The sequence below is a fragment of the Gavialis gangeticus genome, unplaced genomic scaffold (assembly GCF_001723915.1).
Source record: "Gavialis gangeticus isolate Ggan-Ray unplaced genomic scaffold, GavGan_comp1, whole genome shotgun sequence".
Classification (NCBI taxonomy): domain Eukaryota; kingdom Metazoa; phylum Chordata; order Crocodylia; family Gavialidae; genus Gavialis; species Gavialis gangeticus.
Window position 1 is genome coordinate 22,944,734 of NW_017729001.1, and position 23,482 is coordinate 22,968,215.

Below are 23,482 nucleotides of genomic sequence, written 5' to 3' on the forward strand. Positions count from 1 at the left end.
CATCTCAAGACAGAGTTTCCTGGCCCCATATGGACAGTCTCCATGGCATATGCGTCCCTTTAAGATCATTTACACTAGGACAGCTCTTGCATGTGTAACATTAAGCACCTGCTTAAATACTTTTAAAACTGGAGTTTTAACCAGCGGATGACACTGCCTGTCAAAGGAGGAGACAAACTACAGCTGTAGATGGTCTTAGTACATGCAGTATGCCAGGCACATGCTCACAAAACTCAGAGGCATTCCTCACATGCCTCTGAGAGAAATGCTGGAAAGCAAAGGGTGCCTCAAAGAACCAATCACACATTTCAGCATGGCAAGACTATAAGAACAATAGTTCATTTAATCATGCTCATTGCTAAGAGCCATTTCACAATCCTTTCTTCAAATGCATAATCTTCTGTACATTATTGCACTTAAGTGGAGGAAGATATATTTCTCCCTGTTTAGCAATTTGGCTAAAAAATTACTTTTCATCCTGGAGCATAAATGGCTATAAAATGGTTTCTAAGCTTTTTTTTTTTTTCCCGCAAACAGTCCAAACGATGCTAGTTTCATCCCCAGTCATTTGTAAATGAGCTCCAAGAATCATGACAAGCTAAGAAAGGTTTGGCAGACATTATTCCTCAGGATGAGTTTTACATTTTAGCTTAATGTTTATTTAAAAGTGTAAAACTTTCTCCTGGAGTACTTGGCTATTTCCTTCTTTGACAGAATGACTCATTTGGTGGATGAAAGGAATTCAGTGGACATAATATTCTTGGACTTTAAAAAAGCTTTTGACACATCCAGTTTGATAGTCTCATAAGTAACCTGAAGAGATGTGGGGTAGGTAGAATGATACGTAGGTAGATGAAGAATTGGCCACGTAACCCCAAACAAAGAATGACTATAAATGGATCGGTGTCACAAAAGCTAGAGGTTTCAAGCTGGGGCTTCCACGGGTGTCTGTTCAGGGGCAGGTGTTGATTAACAATTTTACTAATGATTTGGATACAGAATTAGAAAATATCCTGATCAAGCCTGGAAGTGACACAAAACTGGGAGGAACTGCAAATATTTTGGAGGGTTAGAATTCAAAAGGACCTTGATAAACCAGAACTGAGCCACAGACAACCAAATGAAACGCAACATAGGAAAATGTAACCCTACACCAAGAGAACTAAAACAAGATGCACAAATGCACAATTGCTTAGGCAGTAACCCTGCCAAGAAGGACCTGGGGGTTCTCACTGCTCACAGACTCATCCTGGGTCAGACATGTGACTGTTGCAAAAGAAGCAAATGGAGGTCTGGGTTGCATTAACAGAAGCATTGCATGCAAGACATGGGAAGTCATACACACTTCACTGATTTAGGTTAAATTGCTTTACTGAACTTCTGTCCCAGACCCTTCCTCCAGAATCAAGTTAACTCTCACTGAGGCCCACTGAGTTGGGGCTCAGTGGAAACACTGCATGCATTTCTGGGCTCTGAATTTTAGAAAGGACATAGAGGAACTGGAAAGACTTCAGAGGAGAGCGACAGATGATAAAAAAAGCTTGGGAAATAAGATGTATGAGGAAAGGCTGAGAGAACCTGGTATGTTTATTCTGGAAAAAAGGAGATAAAAGGGAGACATGACAGAAGATTTCACATGTTTGAAAGTCTGCTATAGTGAAGAGGGAGAACAACTCTTCTCCCTTCTCACAGAGGGCAGGAACCAAAGCCATAGGTTTAAATGGCAGCAAAGCAGGTTTAGATTAAAACTCAGGGAAAAAAAATACTTTCTTAACTGTAAGTACAGTCAGACAAAGGAACAAGCTGCCCAGGAAAATGATGGACTCTCCAAAAGGGGCTGGAAAGGTGTTTGTCTGAGATGGTTGAGGAACAGCACACTTGCATATTGTAATTTGTATGGGGACTGGACTATACACGACCCTTAACATCTATTCAAAACCTTTGATTCTATGATTGTACCACATCCCTTGTTTCTTCTAGTGAAAAAAGAAGTTGAGAGAGAAAGAGTGAGGGAATACTTGTTTCAAACAAAAAACAACCCCCCCCAAATTTTTCATTTAAACCATTTTATGGAAAAAGCCTATTTCCTTCATGAAAAGTATTTACCCTATTTGGACCAGTTCCCCTCATCATTGAATAAACCGGAGTGATGAACACATTCCATGAAATCTCGGGTTGTTCACAGGCATCACAGGGCTGTAAGCCTAGATGCCACCTACACCCACGGCTAACAGACTCAGTGCTTTCCCTCTCTTCATTTTTACAGGGATGGGTCCAAGCTTCCACCAGACCCGGTGGTCCAAACTTCAAAGAAATTCAGATTCAGATCTGAACATGACACTAAACTTCCAGAGTTGGGCACAAGCCTAGTAAATACACAAAGAGTTGCAGATAAAATCCCAGAATGCAACGGACCTACCATAAATAGTGATAAAGCCAGGATGAGTTGTGGGCATCCAGAACCAGGCAGTACTGGAAGGTATACAGCATTAGCCACAGACCTTTCTGACTTTTTATTGTAACTAAACTTTTGGTACTCACTTGTCAATTTCTCCATAGCTGTCAGTGGCGGACGTTGCAGAAACGATGCAAATCACCAAGGGGCACCCTGAAAAATTCAGAGATAAGTGTCAGAGTTAGTAACAGAACTGCACTCCATTCCTTCCTTCCACCAAACTTGGCAACTAATCTCCCTCTCTTCCAATAACGACCTGTACAGCATCATTGGGCTCACCTCCTGAGTATGTACTTCCAATCCAAAAAATAATCTTAAAAAATAGAGTTGAGTCTCCCAGGTGACTCTATCATTAATATGAAGATAGTATAGCAATATTAATGTTCAGTTACTCTCTTGAGCATGACAGGAGTAGGAAGAGACAGTTATGAATGAACTGAAGCAAACTAAGATACCGTTCAGGTGCCCAATCAGAAAACATTTCCTCATATGAATGGGTTGGACTAGCGGCATGTATATTTTTCAGTAAATTATGTTTCCAGAAAGGGCTCGACAATCCCATTGCACTGCCTCCAAGAAGGTGGAACGAATGTTTTACATGATTATAGAATTATTATACAAATCCTGATAACTGCTTCTGCCATCAACAGTAGCTGTGCAAATCTGGCCCAGAGCATGCTGATATCCTGCTGTGTCTCTTCAGCATTGTTATTCCAAGCCACTAGCTGGAGAGGAAGTAAGGTTCCTATTGCCAGCAGTTGTGAACTCGCTCTTAAAGCTCTTTAAATATTAAATTACCTGTCAGGCCCTTCTAAAATGTCTCATGTAATTTAATATAAAATGACAGGTGTTTTTTATCATCTTACAGAATTTAATCATCATGTCCCTGCCAGAGAATTGTAAAAGATGGCTTTAAAAATCATACTGAAAAAGATGATTCTCCATTAAAATCTACAGCTTTTTGCATTAGTTTCTACAAAATGCTCAAATTAATTTCTGTAGCACTTTATTGGATTTATCCTATTAAATGTTATAGGATTGGTCCGTAAGGGTGAACATATAATTTTAGGAAGAGATGCTTAACTTCTTAAATGATTATAGTCGGCATCAACCCATCCTTCTACATGACAAGGATATGCAACCGCTAACAAATAAAACCTCTACGTTTTCCTTCATACCCAGCTAACTTGTGTGAAATGATTCCTGATTAACATAAGTGGGTCCTTTACTCCGAAAAGCGCCAAGCCGAAGAGTGCATTGCAATGTCTAAAATATTTTTGAGAACCGTCAGTTGGTTTTATTGGGAAAAAAAACACACATAGGAAAATCCTCTCCATTCATGTGAAAATCCTACCCATTCATATCTGATGCCTAGAACAAGCTCATTCACCTGTTTAAGTGCCTCGCTGAAGTGGGGCCCATATGCCTTTACGTGAGCCCTGCTCTTGGGAATGCCTGAGTGCCAAAAGCCCAGATTTTTACTACTGCAAGTGCGGCTGAGTAAGGGTATGCATAATGCTGTAATCAGGTGGGACAATTACAGCTCATGTAAACAAATCTGAAGAAGTTGGCAAATATACACCCTTACTTGGCATCATAAAAAGAAGAAAGATGCAGTGGTTTGGACGTGTAACCTCAAACCCTTACCAGTACCTCGAACCTCAAACCCTGACCAATACCATCCTGCAGGGTGCTGTGGATGGACAAAGAGAAAGACCTAGGATGAGCTGGACCAAAGTCAGCAACTGGATGGGATAAAAACTGACTGACTGTACAAGAATTATAAAAAAAGGGTGGAAGAATGAAGGAAATTTATTGCTCCATCAAAGGTGCCCCAATGGGCGGTATGGCCTCAGCACTGACTGACTGAGTGAAACAAATCTGAGGTAGCTTTAGTCTACCTCATTTAGCTACCAAGAGTATCTATTTTAGTGGAATATTTAGCTATAGTGGAATATTTTAGATTTCACTGCTTGTGGAAGCCAGGGCTGCACAAACCAGCCTGGTACTCCAGGTATTTATTCAGCCATTCTGGTTTCACTTCTGCTGAGACACAGAGTACCTAGATTAAATCTTACTTAACTATAACTATGTATGCCAGACCCTCAGCCCAGTTTTGGTTGCTTGTGGTGAACAGCTCTGTGGTGCAAATTCCCTTCCCAGGGCAAACAGGCACCAGAGGCTAACCCATCATGTGTGCTGATAAAGCTTGTGCTTACTCTATCTTACTAGCTTGCCTGTTTTCCAGGCAAACTTCAGATATTCGGAGGCTTTAACTTGATTGTTTATCAATTTTAAACTGCAGTGAAGAAGAAAATTAAATACAGAGTTCTTCGGCAAGATAATAAAACTTATGCAGATAAAATGTAGTGCAGTCATCTGGATAACAAGAACAGTTAATTCAATGAATGTAAAATGGTCTTCAGCCTACAGCACCGTGTTTCTCCTTACTTTATATTAACGGGATTATAAAAAGATAGGTTGGAGTGGAAAGCGGCATGAGGCTCGTGTTACTATGAAGCAAATATAATGGTCTAAGAAAAACGCATTCAAGAAATGCTAAAAGGATTAGAAACAAACATAGTCAGCTGAAGGGGATCAGAAGACTTGATCTGGATTGAAAAGCTGCCATGGGCTATATATTCCAAAATAAATTAAATGTGTTTTCTTAATCCTTGGTCAATATGTAACAATTTTCAACTAGCTATGAAATTCAGATAGCATTCAAGGACAGTTCATTCTAGCAACACAACGGGAAAAGTGCTAATGCTGTGCTAGTGCTGTGTATTACCCATGTAAGAAATAGAAGTCACGTTTTTATACGGTGCGTAACTTTTCTCAGTTGCACGTTACAAAGATGCTCACTGATTCCACCTCCCATATTCAGATTTATGTAGTAAGCTGTACTTTTGAGTATGCAGCACCAAACACAGACCACCATAGTATGCTCCACTGTTGGCCAACCAATGGTATTTGCAACATGCACTTTCAGAGCATGCCACACAATATGGCATATACATAATGATGTATGGGCCCACATGGCAACAGAGATTTCGGATACCACACCCTCGAAGTTTAGAGAAGGTGTGATCTGAATTTGAACTTCACAGTTTGGAGCCATCTGTATAAATGGACTTAAACTGTCACTCTAAATCCCTCTATACTAAGCAAGCTGAGATATACATTTCAGGTAAAAATGTATATCTTAGGCCTTTTCTAATGTGACTCTGGACTCTCACCAATTAACCAGGGACAAGCACTCAGCTGGTATCTTAAACAAAGCTTACCTTCAGGTTAGGTACAGATATTTGGGGAGACTGTGGGGAGGCTAAACTGCATTAAAAATGGGCACGTGAGCTAACTTAGTTCACCCAGGTGTGGACCTTATACTTGGATCCCTACTTAGGTCGATCCAAGTGCAAATTATGCAGAAGTTCCAGGTAGGTTGGATCACTCAAAAAATGGCTGACCGGATCCAAGTTACCTGTACCTTGGAGGTAGTCTAACTTAGATTAGGTGCAGCGAGATGGATCTGACTGAACTTTTGTACAATTCCCAGCACAGCTCCAGGGCTGGGAAAGCCCAGCCACTGGCCCCAGCCCCAGGGCTGCACCTTTCCTTCCTCCCCTCCAGCACTGGTCTATTTTTAGCTCCCCAGCCCCTCCCCCATAAACCCCACTCGCCGCCCTGATCCTCCCCAACTCCCCATGAACTCTGCTAGTCCCACCTGATCCTGCCACACCATCCTGGGCCCCACCAACTCCTCCACAGACCCTGCTAACTCCCTCAAGCTCTCCACCGGACTCTGCAATTTCCCCAATCACTCCAACCCCCTGGTGGACCCCACTAATTTCCCCAATCCCTCCCTGTGGACCCCACTAGCCTTCCCAATTCACCTCAACTCCCCTGTGGACCCGGCTACCCCCGGATCCCTCCAAGATCCCCCACTAGCTCCCCCATCCTCACTTCCTTTAGATTGGGTGGCCATTTTTAAGGTGATCAGACCTCCCTCTAACCTCCCCATATGTCTGTATGTACCCCTACAGTTAAAAATCTAGTAAAACTATTTCTGTTTGGGCATCTGTTTCCAGTCCCAGCCCTTGCAAAGGTGTCTGAAAATAAATACCCCACCTAGGGAGGAAAAAAGCCATGCAAATGTTTGGCACCTCAAGGTTCAGTTTGAGGCAGTGATTTTTCCAAATCGGTCCCTTAGTCTTGAGAACTAAGAGTGTATCTATACTGCAGGCTCCAGTGCCACGCAGAGACCTCCAAGCTAGCCGAGGTGCCAGAATCAGTCCAGTCACAACAGCATGGGTTAATTTACCGTATTTCTCAATAAAATTAGAAACCTACACTGAGCTCAGGGCTGCCATGGCTAGCCCATTTCAGGTATCCAACCTGGCTCATTCACAGCTAGTTCAGCTGTCTCAATGTTGTAGTTTCTACTACAGACACATCCAAAGTTACAATCTATGTAAGGTAACCAAGCACAAGGGACCCAGTCAAACTCCTGTTGAAGCCAAATGGGGTTTGGTTTCTCATAGGCCTAAAATTAAGTGGTAGCTATATATTGCTAACAAAGAAATGTGGTACTTTGAAACATCCTTCATGTCACTGTCTAGTTCCCATGCACTTTATATTTCTGAGGTGCTGACAAAATTTAAAATTGAAAAAAAGTTATAATATTTCAATCCACTTCCTTGGATTTTCTTCTATGTGGAGAGAAAAAAACAATAGAAGTAGTAAGGAAGCTTTTCTATGGAAAACCTATGGCCAGTTATCAACTCTAAGACATTTATTCTAACTGTTCAGTGTTACGTACAAAACTCAGAGAAGCATCAGCACAAATAAAGAACATTTCTTTGAAACGTATGGACAAATCTATGTATTGGTTTGATGCAGGAAAGACGAGTCTCCATTTTGTTTGGCAAGGAGTTAAATCTCAGTTCCTATTCCCCTCCCCATCCATATCTCTTGGCTTGTCCAGGGATACTGGAACTAGCTCAGTTAAACAGCAACAAATAAGCAGGCTTTAAATGGATGGACTCTAACCGTCCAAGACCAAATATCTCGGTTCTAAGAAAAAACATCTAAGGGACTAGAAAATGATCTGCAATGCAGGAAACATGTTAAGTTCAAAATTCCACGGTAGTAACTTCCCACACAACAAGTTAGATCATCAGTGTCCTAACAAACAGGTGTGGCGAAAAGGTATTTTAAAAGTTTGATATATTAATCTATATCCATTATGGTGAATCACCAAGGCAACAAAGTGTTTTCCCAAACAATCTCAAAGTAGTGTTAAAGGTAGGTATCATCATCTTCCTAGCATTGATCTTTTTTGAATTACTGACAACTGCAGGTTTCTAAGTAAATGTAGCACCTTGAACCTGAATATAATGAAAGCCTGGGACTAAAGGCTCCAGTTGACTCAGGGCATTGCATAGTCTGATTATGTGATGACCGTTGAACTCCTTTCACCAAAGTAATTTTTTCCGAAACATCAGAGTATCCACTAGGATATTAGTCATAAGTAATCAAGAGCTTCCTTGTCAGGTCTTGCCTTAAGTTCCAGCCTTGTATTCCTACAGATCCTGTCAAACGTTACTCACACTTGTAGTCCAATATGCTTATAATATAATATAATATAATATAATATAATATAATATAATATAATATAATATAATATAATATAAGGACTGTTTGCCTGGGTTTGTAAAATCAGGCTCATATCATTATGCCAGAAACTGTAAGTATGCAAAGGCTGGATTTATTTACAGTTAAGATAAAACTGAAGGATAAAGAAAGAGGTATCTTACTTTGACTATATGAAATCAACCAGCTCTGCCTTCAATCACTGTCATTCATTTGGGCTGCTATTTATGAGCAACTGAGCCACACAAGTAAAACTGGCCACTTGGGTCAGACAGCTAGAAAGTCACGTCAAAGACATACAGGTTTCCCTTGCTTTGTGCTGTACATGCGTTCCTGGAAAATGATGCTTAACTCAAATTCGCATAAAGGGAACCCACTTTACAATATAAGAAATACGTTCCAAGACCTTGACCGTACTGACCCCTAGACCCATTTCTACCACTCTTACAAGACAATTTTGGTACTCACCAACAGCAGACAGTACACACAAGTACAGGGTGGTGGTGAATGTTACCGTAATGGGGATGGCAACTACAGAAACATGTGTCGCAGACAACGAGCGAGGAGCACAGATCCACACTATATTTTGATGCACATCACTCCCACAATGCACTGCACAAAGCAGCTGACTACAGGCTTCCACCACACCAATTGTATAAGAGTGAATTTACCTCTCACATAATGAATTTTTGGTATAAAAAGGGTCATCGTATTAGAACGAATTCACACATACAGAACCCACATAAAGCGAGGGAAACCTGTATATTACTGTCTCAGGACAACAAGATAACAAGCGAACCTCTTTTGACAACTGCATTAGTGCAAACACTAACTTGCTGTCTCCCTACAGCTGAATGCTGATTAGTTGGAATATTGTTGCAATATTTTTCAACCTTTCTAATGCTCTACTGTTATGACAGCAATCTGTCCTCCTTGTTAACAGATGGATAACGCAGCTCCCACATGGAAGTCTGTCAAATGGATGCCACCAACGAAAGCCTCAGTCAAGTGAGAAAAGTGCAGATGTTTGTGGAGGAAAAGACTGGGTGTGGTTCTCTTGCCTAACAGTGCCATCAGGGACAAAGTTTTCTCCTGTACAAGCTGAGGCACAATTCAGCTCTTGACGTAGCCATTCACTTCACCCTTATTTCATAGCCAAGTGTCTTTTCCGAGACCTGAGAGGGCTTTGTTAATATGTGTAAATTCATCCCAAAGCATATATTTCCCCACCACAATACTTTTATCATGTTCATAACCCAACAACCCAAATCAAAGCTCTGTGTGCATTAGAACACGAGCCGAAAGACCCGTTAAGACGTTGCTGCGGAAGGCAGTTTTGACAGGGCTGATTTTTAAATACACATTTCCAACCCTGTGCAAAGCCAGAATACTAGCAATAACAAGAGTTGCAGACTGATATACCCAGGTGTCCTCAGCATTCCTGACCCTTTCATGTCCCCCTGGGCCTACTATGAAAGTGACATACAGGAACATAATAGGGGTGTGTGAAGCAGGCCCTATTCGATTTGGATTCGGATTCGGCCCGAATCAGGGACAGTGATTTGATTCATTGATACGGATCACTCTCCCTGATTTGATTCAGCTGAATTCAAATCTGAAGATTCAATGCTGATTTGGAGAATCAGCAATTCGGCCATAGACACAGCTTTAATTTTTTTTTTTTTACATACCTCAAGGTACCAGCGTGGCTTGTGAACGCTGTGATGCTGGGGCACATGGAACATCCCACAGGAGCATCGGGGGGGCCCTCCACGTGTTCGGGGACAAACCCAGAAGTGCTTCTGGTCTGCTTCTGAGTCCACTGGGGAGTGCGCTGGGGGGCCCCCCTAGACCCAGCAGACACCAGTCACCAAGCTGCAGGGGACACGGGATGGCCCCCACGTGCTTTCTTGCAAACTCAGAAGTGGACCAGAAGTGTTTCTAGTCCACTGCTGGGTCTGCTGCCGTACATGCTGGGGACCCCCCCGAGCTCCTGTGGGACACTCCATGCACCCCAGCATCACAGCATTCATGAGCTGCGCTGGTACCTAGAGGTACGTAGAAAAAACATTCAAACCTGACTCTATGTCCAAATTGCCAAATCTTTCCAAATCTCTCTGAATTGATTCAGAGGGTTCCGATTCGATTTGGAGAGATTAAAGGGTCCTCTGATTCAATTCGGATTTGAAGATTCGGCCAGCGAATCAGGCCAAATTTCCACTGAACTGAATCAGGGACCAAAGGTTCACACAGCCCTAGAACATAAATACTGAAAAAAGAAAAAAAATGTCCATTATAAACAGCACCATCCATGATCAATTTTTTTCTGCTGCCTGTCTCATCCAGTTTCTTAGCTATATCCATGGAAACACATCTGTCTCACACTATGCCTGAAAGATCAGCGTTAGTACAGAAAACCCTTCTATCTCTATACCTGGGTAGAACCTCCTATACTTGGCTTCCTAGTGCATTTAGTGTCCCACGTCTATTTTGACTGCAGGCTCCTTGGGCAGGACAGTGGGCCTGACCTCGCAAAACTGTGTCCATGATACCACTAAAACCACTTTTTAGTCATTTTATTGTGTCAGGTTGGGTTCAGGTCGGCATTTATTGCGTCAGGCTGCCACAGTTTAAGTCAAATCGTTGTCCTGATTATTACACTAATATTGCAATATATCAGGTCATATTGCAGTAGATGGAGGGACAGGGCAAAATTGAACACCAGTACTACTCATGTGAGTTATCTTTACTTGGTAGTAAAGAGAACTTGGCAGGACTGGAATACCTTGGTTTTCCTACTCCAAGTCTACATGGGAAACATGTATCCTCAACCAAAATGTGCTGATCAGAGGTGCCAGCTTCCTGAATCAGAAGTCATGTAGCGACCCTTAATTAGCACTGCTGAGTCCTGGTGCTGCACAAAACGGCTGTACCGCTTCTGGCTTAAGGAGCAGCCTGGCTGGAGTGGCACCACACGTTTAAGGATGACACTTGGGAGCATGGAAAATTGACCATACCTACACAATCTTAGTTTCTCACACAACACTATGCAGACCATGCTTACTTAAGAAAAACGTTTGCATTGTGAGTAGTGACAAGCTTGCATCACTGAGCATACAAATCATAGACTAATATGTTTTCACCTGACAGTTAATGATAAATTGTATAGACAGATAGTTAGCGATGTTAGTCTGAACATAGGCAGAAGGTAGGACAGGCTGTTATGTCATAAACTAACTCTTTCAGACAGGCAAGAGCTTTCATAGGCAAGAGTCTGCTTCCTCGTGGTATCTGAAGCAGACTCTCACCTACAAAAGCTCACACTACTCGAAATGAGTTACCCTATAAAGTCCCACCCTGCCCTGCTTTCTGAATAATTTGTATATGAAATAACTTAATCAAAATTACTACTACAAGCAAAGTTACCTATGAACGAGATTCCAATTCTAAGTATTTATATTAATTCATATTTCTATTGCATTTCCAAACAAGAGCCAGGTGACACTTGACCATTTTCTTTTCCATAGACTTGTGAAAAGACTATTTTATGTCAGTCCATTTGGATTTGCATCATCTGAGTCTTGGGCTGAGGTTTGTTTTGAGATTTTTGAACTTAAGTTTCCTCTTGTAATTTCAACTCCAAATCATGAATTGCCCCAAGGTTCTCAACATTGCCTCCAGTTTCCCTGAACAGAGTTGTGATTTTACAAATAAAATCCAAACCACTTGAGTTTTTCTTATGATACCTGGTTTCTCTGCAAATATTTCACACAACTCTTCTGAAAGCTCTACAGAATGGGTTCGAAATGATGGTATCAACTAACAGCTGTAAGATACATGAGGAATGCCATTGGCGTGCAAACTGGCCATTCCCTAAAGAACACAACTGATTTTAAACTAATTAGCCTATGGACACATTCCATAAGTCTTTAAGTAAAATTAATTAACAGAAAGTTGACGTGAAGCTAGGTGGTAGAATGCACAGCTGTCATTAGTCGATACTGTCCTTTTAATTTGCAATAACCTTGCAGTCTCAAGGAGGCAGGGAAAAAAATCTTACTAGCCCCAGGTTCAATTAAAATCAACCAGGTTAACGTATCTGCTGGGATGCTAGGATTCAGCAGCAGCAAAATTTGGCACTGCATTTTGGCAGTTTGATGGAATAGCAAAGTAAGGTTAATTTCAAGGTGAAAATGGCTGATCATAATTTATAAAAACAAAAAGGATAATAGCAATGAATAATCATTAGATGTGAACATCAAGCATGCATGAAGACTGAAGCTTTGGTCAGTCACTTAATACACTGTTCCATTCAACCAGACTTGCTTCTCTGATCTCTTATCCTCAGGGTCCCTATTTCATCTACAAATTCAGACTCGAGACCAAATTCAATCTGAATTTGTACAACTGGGTGAATTAAGTTAAGATCATGTGCAGGGCAGTTCTGTTTTTTACTAGTTTTACAGTGGTAGTAGCTGCCTGAATCCATACAGCCAGGCACGGATTATGGAGAAGGGGAGCAAAGGCTGCAAAATATGACTCCCTTTCAACAGATTCCAGCCATTTGTGCATTCTTCTAGTGATTTCTATTGGTCTCTTTGGGTGAGTTTCCTACTTCTATTGTCACCCCAAACAACAGCAAAAACTAGCCAGTGAGGAACATTTAGCAGCCATTGGCAGCGACACTAGATCAGAGGTGAAAGGGGATCATAGCTCGTGCACTCAATTAGCAATCATGTAGACAGACACAAATGTTAACTGCCCCTGCAACAAATAAAAGTGTTTGTATACCCCAGGGACTTTCATTAGTTGAAGAGTTACTGGGCGCTTCTACACGTGCCCCCAGCTGCACAGTTGTTACTGCACAGTCATTTAGTATGCTTTAGCAAGGGCTAAATGACTGTGCTGTAACTGCCATTTCTGCACAGTCCCAGCGGCGCACAGATCATTTCCGACCCTACATAGTAGCACATTGCTATTTTGCAGTAGCATGGGTGTCACGGTTCATGCCTGCCACTGCTACTTTGCCATAGCGACGAGCTACATTGCCAAAACTCATCGCTACAGCGACATAGCGTCTAGTGTGCCAACTTATTAGTTGCCATGTCCAGTTAACACCAGCTACTTGGTCTAGGATGTTCTCCAAGGTGACTGACAGTGCTGTAAGTGAACGTGATTTTCCTAACCTTTTGCAAAGAAGCAATGATGCCCCCCCAAAAAGGGTAACTAATTAAGCTACAGTTTGCTCCTCCCTGTTTGAAAGAGATCATGTAACCTTTGGATGTGTATCCAAAGACCCTTTGAAGAAAATTGGCTAGAACAAGATTATAAAAAATGGAAAAGAAAATGATGAGCAGAATAAAAAGGTCATGCTAAAAAAACCCTGTAAAGCAGGTTGCAGTTGAAACACATGTAAATGAATGGCATTCTACTATCCAGATCTGCAGCATGCAATAGGTATTAAATATTCCAATTATGTCTGCAGTAGGTCTGTATTATTATTATAACAGGTTTTGATTCAGTTTCCAAATGATTCCATGGGGAAAAGATAATGCGTGTTTTTAAATATTTTTAAAATTATCCATAATTACTCAGATAGTCTCTTCTTTGATACCTTTTCATAGTCATCCTTTTGTCTCTGTGAATCAGTTTCTTTTTTTTTCTTTAATTGTGGAGCTTTGTCAAGTGTCATTCACACATCTCTAGAACAATGACAGTAGGATATCTTTTGTGTTGTGCAAAGAGTTTTGAATAAAATATTCACCATGCAGGCAACTCATAGTTTGGATCCTGTATTTGAAGTTGTGAATTGCTGTCTGTGGGATTCCAGTATCCTAGGATCAAATACAATACTGTGCAATTCAAAATAATTTATATAGCAAATACATGCTATACAAATTATATGGCCAGGATTCATACATGCAGTATCACTACAGGTTTTAAGAAGATTCATGTGAAATTGTTGCTGAACACGTACCCCATCCAATTCCATAGTAATATAAATGCTTGCTCTCTTCTGACCCAAACACTTTGATCACCATGCTGTAAAGATGAAATCCTTCCACCAGCATCCAAGCAAAAGCACTCAGGAAGAAGAAATGAAGTAGAATGGCCAAGATTTTGCATGGCACCTAAAATATGAAGGAAACAAGAAAAAAGTCAAGCATCTTGATGACTTTTTCCCAGTCTTGTTTTTCTAGGTTTTATTACTAAACAAAAATTCACTGGAGTAAAAAAAAAAAAGAAATGCAAGAAAAAATAACAGAACCAAGAGTATAACTTTTTGAGCTAGCTTCAAAATGACTAGCCCTCTTAAAGGTTCCTATTAACCCCCACCCCTCCCCAAAATGCCAGGTTGTACTACCCAACCCAATAAACTGTTGCTTTGTGCATTCCAGATGCATCCAACATGGCAGTAAAGTTGATGAGGATTTTAGGATGTTCTAGAGGGGATGGAGCACGAGGTAAATAGCAGATATTAAGAGGCATGGAAATGAAGGATTTTTCTGGCTTGTGATGAGAGAAGGAATTATAGGGTTCAAGCAGTATCTCCACTGAAGGTTTGGTGAGAGTCACTGGAAGAGCTGACTTTCAGGGGAAATCTGGGCTCCCTCGAGTGAAATGTAATAGATTCATAGATTCATAGATTAAGGGTCGGAAGGGACCTAGTAGATCTTTTAGCCCGACCCCCCGCCAGGGCGGGAGAACAACAAAAAACCCCAAAAAGAGAAACGGGACTCAAATGAGTCCAGCCAGGTAGGCATCCAGCCTCTTCTTAAAGACCCCCAGGGTAGGGGCCAGCACCACTTCCCTTGGAAGTTGGTTCCAGCTCCTAGCCGCCCTAACTGTGAAGTAGTTTTTGCGGATGTCCAATCTATACCTCCTCTCCATCAACTTGTGCCCATTACTCCTTGTTATGCCAGCGGGCGCTAGGGGAAACAGCGTCTCCCCCAAACCCTTCTGGTCCCCCCTAGTGAGTTTATAGACGGTCACCAGGTCCCCCCTCAGCCTTCTCTTGTGGAGGCTGAATAGGTTCAGGTCCCGCAGTCTCTCACTGTAGGGTCTGCCCTGTTGTCCCCGGATCATGCGGGTGGCCCTCCTCTGGACCCTCTCCATGTTGTCCACATCCCTCTTGAAATGGGGCGCACAGAACTGGACACAATACTCCAGCTGTGGCCTGACCAGCGTCGCGTAGAGGGGGAGGATCACCTCCTTGGCTCTACTCGAGATGCACCTGTGGATGCACGACAAGGTCCGGTTAGCCCTGCCAACCATGACCTCGCATTGTCGGCCCATGTTCATCTTGGAGTCTATAATGACTCCAAGATCTCTTTCTGCCTCCGTGCTCTCGAGTAGGGAGTTCCCCATTGTGTAAGTGTGCTGCTGGTTCCTACTGCCCAAGTGCAGCACCCTGCACTTGTCCGTATTGAAACGCATCCTGTTCCTGTTAGCCCACCCCTGTAACCTATCCAGATCCCTCTGCAATCTCTCCCTCCCTGCTAGCGTGCTCACCTCCCCCCAAATTTTGGTGTCATCAGCGAATTTAAACAGGTTACTATCCACCCCATCATCCAGATCGCTGATGAAGAAATTGAACAGCGCAGGCCCCAGGACTGAGCCCTGGGGGACTCCACTACCCACCTCGCCCCAGGTCGAATATGACCCATCCACCACCACCCTCTATTTATCTTAGTCTCTAACTCCGGTTACTTCTTCGTCTGCTGTTCTTCACAGTAACATTTGGATTCAAACATATTGTATTTCAGATGGGTCTATCCCAATTTCACTTAACACCTACAATAAATGAAGTGCCTTGGGAGATTTTAAATGTTGTCACAGTCGGGTTATAATAAGCCATAATTTGGTCATGAGCCATATCTGCCTTATGACAGTAATCTGGTTTAGTTTGGCTTATACAATTATCTTCCCAGTTTGCCATAGCCTTCATTTCCCAATATACAAAACTGAATTTGCCGGGAGCATGACTAGTAGTAAAGGCAGAAGATTAGGAGCCCCCCCCACCAGAGTTTTTAAGACCACTTAAATCCTCTTTAAGACTACTTAAGTCCTCATCCGTAGCTCAGTGAGTGGTAGAAATTCTGGAAATAGGGAAAACACAGACTTTTGTTACAGGCCCACACCACTCAAGAAGTAAGACAGTCTACCCTGGATAAGCAGCAATAGTAAATTCAGTTTCAAGAAGTTGTTCTGATGGGAAATAAGAGCAACTGCAACAAAAGGAGAAATGGCAATACTAAGAGAAAGTATTTGAAGTGGAGACACTCTTCTCAGATCACATTTATAGCTAAACTCATGGGCTTCATACAGAATACAGGAAATGCAAGGATGTGCTTTTAATTACCGGATTTTCTTTACAGGCCGTCATAACTTCTCTCACCAACTGTTCCCCAAAGAGATCATTATAATTTTCTACTAAACCCTTATGAAAAAACAAAGCCAAATCCAACATTATTCTCCACTTGCACACAGAACACTGTCCTTTTGCCACCAGTTTGCTTTTTCAAGGATGACTTATCACAAGGCAGATGCGATTGCCAATGATCTTACTGCAAGGCACCCTTGGTTAGTATGCTTTAAGGTATATTTTAAGACCCCTTTTTGGACAGAATCCCAGAGATATCTGAACACTGCATCCTCCTGGCATGCTGATGAACACGGCAGTGCTTTGCAATCACAACATCCATCAAAAGGCTTCTTAAAGACCTATGGACTTTCAGGAGGCTTCTTCTTGTTTACTTAACACTTAAATGAAAAGGCAAAAAAGCAGTTTTTATTTTCCTTTTCGGGGCCCTTCCATCACCTGGGCAAAGCACACAGTAAGACTCCAATTGCCCAGATACCTCTCAGCTGAAATATTGTTGCCAAGAGGAACCAATGTGCTGCCTCTGCTCCTTCAAATGTTAATTAGCAGTTCTCTTTGTTATATTTGCTTAGCTGCCATGTGATGGCATTTCATCCTTTCTGTGGGTGTTTCAGGACTTGTTACTGTAATCAGAGTTTGGATTTAGTTGATGTAGGCAAGATCAGGAACTGTCCTCCTATTCTTGCGCTGCTCCCAAATCAGCATACAAATTAATTTTAATAATGATACAGCCGGTGTTTTGAACTGTGTTGGTGATGTTTAATTGCAATTGCCTGTTTATTGACAAAACGCCCTGGTTACTGTAAAAATATCCTGGTTAAGTTCTTCGTCATAAACTCAAGGGCCAATGTATAAAATGGAGCATATTCTAACACCCTGTTGTTTTCACAGGAAGTCTGCCCCAAAAGAAAAGCATGCAACAGAAAACTGACCTACAAGACAGGCTGATCTCTCAAATAAGAACTGTCTGACTTGCCAGTCAGAACACAATTCATAAGCCAGGCAAGAAAAAAAAAACCCATTACAGCATCAATAAGTTCATCCTAGGTATGTAGTACATCCTCAGGTATCTGAACCCTGGGTTTTCCAAACAGCAACATTTTTTTTCACTAACTTGTAACTGCTGGTATTGTGTTACAAACTGTTCTCTCTTTTTCTTTATTTAGTATGGAACCGCATCTCTACTCTGAAGTTTGATACAGCACTGTGACTTGTAACTGCAGTATTGTATACTCTTCTCTCTTAAGTCTATGATGCGGTATAGTGTCCTCTCTAAAACTACAATCCCTTAACATTCACTCCTACACATTAATCTAAGTGTCTTTTTAATAAAAGAAGACAAGTCATCTTTCTGAAGAAGTGGCAAAACGTACGGCAGCTGTTCACAGGACTAGTATTATGTTACAATTATAGATATGACTATATTATTGTTGTCGTTATATTATGTTTTATTAAAGCAAGAACACCGGTATTTTGTATCAGAGTTCAAAAACACACAGGTCTGTGTTACTGCAGCGTATAGCATAGCCTGCTCCGGTTGAATGATCTGACATACTTTCCCCATCACTGCCAGACCTGTGATTGATTGCTGGGTTGGCCGGTATAAACAGAAACCCAGTCCAACCAGGGAGGAAGGTTCATAGTGCTCTGGTTGTTAAGAGGCGTAAGGCAGTCTAGCTATTGCATCAATAAAGGCATTGTGTGGCTGGGGGGAAAGAGACGCCAGAAACAGTGAATGGCTAAACAAAGCCAAACCAATATAGAAGCAAAAGAGCTTCTGATGGATGCAATACAGAGATGCGATATGACCAGTCATCTGGTACATAAAATACTACACAGTGGGCACGTCTACATGAGACGCTAACTGCACACTAGCCAAATAATACTACGCAGTAGTGTGTTACAGCACGAACAGTTCTAATGCACTACTACACAGTATTTTTAGGCTACTACTGAGCACTAGCATCACTAAAAAGGTGTTCACCACCACTACCGCACAATAACTCCTGTTACTGTGCATTTATTTAGTACTTGATTATACAAGTACTAAAGAAAGGTGCACTAACCATTGCACAGTAGTGTCCCGTGTAGATGTGCCCAGTATCTAGAAAAGGAAAGTATTTCTTCTGTGTTTCATTTCCACAGGCCCAGCAGCTCAGTGCCCAGATAGCAGCACTCCTCAGAGGTGGATGTTCACTTGGGCAAACTTTCTAAAATGCAGTGTATGATAATGCTTGCAACCCAAGAAGCAGTTTTGTCCAGGCATAAAGAAATCTATGAAACTGTCCGCTCATCATAACTCCACGCACTGCTGCTCCAATCCTTTGGCTCTGAGTTTAGGTAAGACACCCACTGAATTATAGCAGAAACAAAAGTAATATGGTTTTGTTCCTCTTATGGTTTCTTATTCTGTCTATGGGTTAGTATTATTCTGAGGGAAGGAGTGAGAACAGTTCAAGCTGTAGAGCTACCAAGCATTAGCTGTATATTGAGTTACGGCACTAAAGTATAATGCTATACACAACATGTAGGTCACTGTAGTTTTCACTGTACAGCTTGAGTCTAACTACGCTTGCTTTTCCCTTGCAAAATATACACAGCTTTGGAAGTTGCTTTATTGGCTGCATCCAGATGTGCCGGCATGTGTGGTTTGTGGTGCCACAAGCGTCTTTGTAGCACCACAAACTGCATGCCCAGAACATTAAAATGGAGGGAGTCTGCAATTCTAATAGCAAAAAAAACCAGCGCGGTGCACATAAGAGGAGCACACACCAGCAAACACAGAGGCTTGGTCCTTCCCAGAGATGCTCTGACCAGCAGCCACTCCTTTAGTTGTCCCCTGGCTCCTCCAGCATGCCGAGAGCCAGGAGGAACAGGGAAAGGGCAGTCTCCCTGAAGTGCGGCAATTCGCCCCACGCAAAAGTACACATGCAGGGGTGTGCACTGCAGCAAAAACTAGCAGCACAACTGTACGCCGCTACTATTTTTGCTGCTGCATGAGGATGCACCCATTATGAAAACTTTAAGGCTTAACATTTTTAATCCCACGTTGATACATGAGATTCTCTTAAAGGACACTTGTGTTCTCTTGTGCATGACAAGATCCGAAACACAGCACAGTGAGTTTGATTGAGCAAACAAATTCATCTCATAGTGACAGGACTTGGGAAGTTATTGGGCTGTCATTTGGTTGGCAAAGATGCTTGATAGGCCTGTCAGCACCAGCAGAAAACATTCTATATGCAGAAGCTGCTATCACTTGGGAAAAAATATCTTGAGTTTAGGATTAATTTAGTAGCAAAAGCAGTAGGAACATGTTATTCCAGTTTATCTGGTATTAAGGATAAGATTTTAAAAAAATCTTGCCTTAAGTTTACTACAAAGATCTCAACACTGTTAAGGGAAAGAATTGCTCTATTTTATAAGTGTACATCCACTGAATACGTTTTTGCCTACCCTCCAAACAGAAAATTACTGTAGTAGACAGTGTGAATGGGCAGGTAATGCAACAGATCTGCTCAACTGGCCCAAATACTGGGCGTTCATGCTGCTATATTTGCTATCAAAGATTAAATGCCCAGACCCCAGCTGATAGAGGAGGAAGAGGAGACACTCTAAGGGCAGCACCAACCACAAGCATGGTAGTTTCAAGAATGGCACTGCTGCATCAGGACTGTCTGTTCAGATAACATCACTCCCAGGGCATTGCTATACTTTACTTGGCTACACTGAACAAACTCAGAGTGTAGAATTAATAGACTATATTCTTCTGAACTAAGCAGGCTTATCTCTAGCAGAAACAGAAGCGGTAGCGAATCACAGCATCTAAAATAAACACTTTCTTTTCCCACGGTATCATCCAGCCTACGCAATTAAAACAGCAATTAAAGAAAATCAGTGTTAAAGGTAGAGCAGTAAGAGTAAGAGCAGAATATGTAGTAAGAATGTAAGAATAATGAAAGGATGAACTACAAGATCAAGGCTCGCAAGCCGTCTAACTGAACACTAACTATAAATAATAATGTTGTTAATATGCCTTGAGTGCTTTTCATATGTAGGTCTTAAAGATATATACTATATTGTGATCCTACAATTATTGCTAATCTATGTCATGAAGATGAGACACAAATTAAGTGACATGTTCATAAACGACATCTCAAACAATTGGCAGGATACAGGCCTTGGCTCTTACGCTACATGTAGCCCACATTTCTTATGTCTTACTACGGACTGTACTTTCAAAAGGAGTAAACTGCATAACTCCTGCAGAGGCAGTGGCCATTTTATACTAAGATTCAGCCTTCTGCAGAAGAGACCAACACACTGTGTTTTCTTGGGGTAACTAAATAATTTTATATTTTGCTGCTTTCACTGTAAAATAAAGTTCAGCTAATGACCAGAAATGGTTGTGGTTGGAGAGGGGGGAGGTGTCTGATCATAGAACAACATAATTAAGTGCTAATTTCTTGGCTCACTTGCTTACCCCTACCTCACTTGTATATCTGGGAACTGAATAAAGATCAGTAAATAAATGAAAATGCCATTAGAGGGTAAGCAATTGCTACTTTCCAGCCCTGACTTGCTGCCAGAATGAAAAATTAGGCTCAAAGGGGGAGAAATGAAATAAATGTTGAAAAAAAATTGTAAGAGTTGGAAAGGAAGGAAGGAATTATCCTGAGATTGACTTGGAGCAGTTTGCTACTTTAACGTGCATCTAGTGCTCTGACTAAACAGAGGAGCTGGAAATACCTGCAGCTAAAAATAAAGTGGAAAATGAAAATAGATTTGAGTACAAATGTTGAAGGCTAAAAGGTTGATTTTTCTATTGCCACTGGCACCCGAAGGTTTCGATTCTCTGTTGCTTACACATTGCCTACAGTGTAGAGTGGGCATAAAATGCTACCTTTCTGATTTGGTAGCTCTTCTTATCCCCTTTACACTGGTGTAGATGATGGGACAAAGTGGAAAGCAACAGAGTATTGCCCTCTCTGGATGCAGACTTCTCCCCAGCGTAAGGAGCTCACAACTGCTGTATGCCCAAGCAGAGCTGCACCAGTTGAAGTTAACATCAGACGTTAAAAATGATTTAGATAAACCAGCTGAAGAGTTTGAGATAACAGACTACTTTTTCCAGGCAGACTTATTTCAGTTCAATTTAAGTCTATTTCATAAAATGTTCTAGTTCAATCGAAATATGCCACTATTAAATGGAAATTAGTGTCTACACAGATGCTTAGATCATTTTTACAATGCTGTTTTTGTTTACATACTTTTTATCCATGCATGTTGTATGGCCAAGACCACAATCCCACACAAGGTGGATGGCGCTCGGTTAGGATTTTGGTGGAGCTGGATTTACCCGACACCCAGTACACAGAAAGAGCTTGAACTGGAAAGGCAACTGTTAATTCTCAACATTTTTTAGAGGCTGGCAGGGAGCTGGCAATTTGAAAGTGCTAAAGGTTTTTTGTTCAAAAGCCTATTTCACTTGAAATTGCGAGAGAGACCATGACAATGGCATCCTTTTCTTCTTGATGCTGTGCTGTGCCGTATACACATTTTATTTCTCTCAAGCCTATATTCTGTCAGTGGAGTTTTAACATTATAACTGATCTATTGAAGATTATTTTAGTGTGTGGCTTTGCTTACTTTCTATTTCAGGTGCTGTGTTTGTGGCTCTTTTCTGTTTTCTCCATTTTATTTTCCATCAAACCCTTCTCTATCATTTCCTTCCATGCACCTTATCTAGTTCCAGGCCTGCTTGTTTTTAGCTGAAAGAAAAGTCTGGGAGTGAAATGCTAACTTCCCTTTTGTGATTTTGGCCAACCTTAGCTCCTGTGCCGTGCACCTCAAGGGCTGATGTGTTGGTAGGGGAGACGAGTGCCACGGCCCCTATTTTGCTGAAAATCAGAATCTTTTAATGCTGTGGTTCTCAGACATGAGAGAGACAATGTTGTAGTAGCAAATGTGGTGAGAAAGGAATGACGCTGCCATGGGCTGCTAGCAAGGAAAGTGTAGCCCATAGACTCTACCTGGTGGGACGGCAGAAGTTAAGAAACCTTCCATTTTATTCCTGGTTGTGCCAGTGATTCACTAGGGGACAATATTTGAGTGTTTTACCTTCTTTGGGCCTCAGTTTACCCTTCAGTAAGATAAGAGTAAAGTAGTCCAGGTTTACAAAGTGTCTTTAAATTCACGGTTGAAAGCGGTGATAGAGATAATAGATATTTCTTATTGTTGTTGTCTTTATTGTTATTAATGTTATTATTATTTATCAGACATTTTTGTCTATTAAGCTACCTACATTTTGTGTTGACAGAATTAAAAGGCATGAGACCCTCATATTTAGTTGTACTAAAAACTGAAAGAGTGATGGATGAGTAGCAACTGCCGATGGCTTGTCAGAAGCAATACGGTACAACAGCTGATCTCCAAAGCAGCCAAATTGTATCCTATTGAAAGAGCGAAGTGCAGTGTAAAATTATTTCAAAATAATTCTGTTTCTTCCTGACGCAGGTGGCAATTTACATCATAGGATCCGACTTTAATTTTCAACAGCATTTTTTTTAAACAAACAAAAATACAAAACAGAATTTCCCCACAATTTGTGGGAACATATTTCATGTTCTTCTGTCACCAGGATGCTAAGGCTATTGGCATATTATTAGGTACATCTAGGACTGCAGGCTCTGCAAATTGGTATATATCCACAGTTGTTCAATTCAGTTCATAATCTAAGAGTTTTCCTAGACTCCTCACTGACACTTGAAGGTGTATCTATATTGCAATCACTGTGATTGCAGTGTAGCAAAGAGTAGGGTGTCTAGACTGTGGAATAGGCTGCCTCCAGAGGTGGTGTAATCACCCTCCCTGGAAATCTTCAAAAGGAGACTGGACGGTCACCTTGCTGGGGTCACCTGACTCCCAGTCATCTTTCCTGCCTTGTGCAGGGGGCAGGACCCAATGATCCCCCGAGGTCCCTTCCAGCC

At 41.6% G+C, this 23,482-nt stretch overlaps 1 protein-coding gene across 2 annotated transcripts in view; it reads right to left on the reverse strand.

The window, feature by feature from the left end:
• The window catches only part of ADGRD1 (adhesion G protein-coupled receptor D1), a 299,472-nt gene that overhangs the window by 80,514 nt on the left and 195,476 nt on the right, over positions 1 to 23,482 (reverse strand). For both annotated transcript variants that reach the window (XM_019507071.1, XM_019507072.1), the window contains 2 exons: positions 14,088 to 14,241; positions 2,542 to 2,608 (listed from right to left, as the gene is read on the reverse strand). In XM_019507071.1, coding sequence (XP_019362616.1) covers positions 2,542 to 2,608; positions 14,088 to 14,241 — 221 coding nt within the window. The remainder of the gene's footprint in view (positions 1 to 2,541; positions 2,609 to 14,087; positions 14,242 to 23,482) is intronic.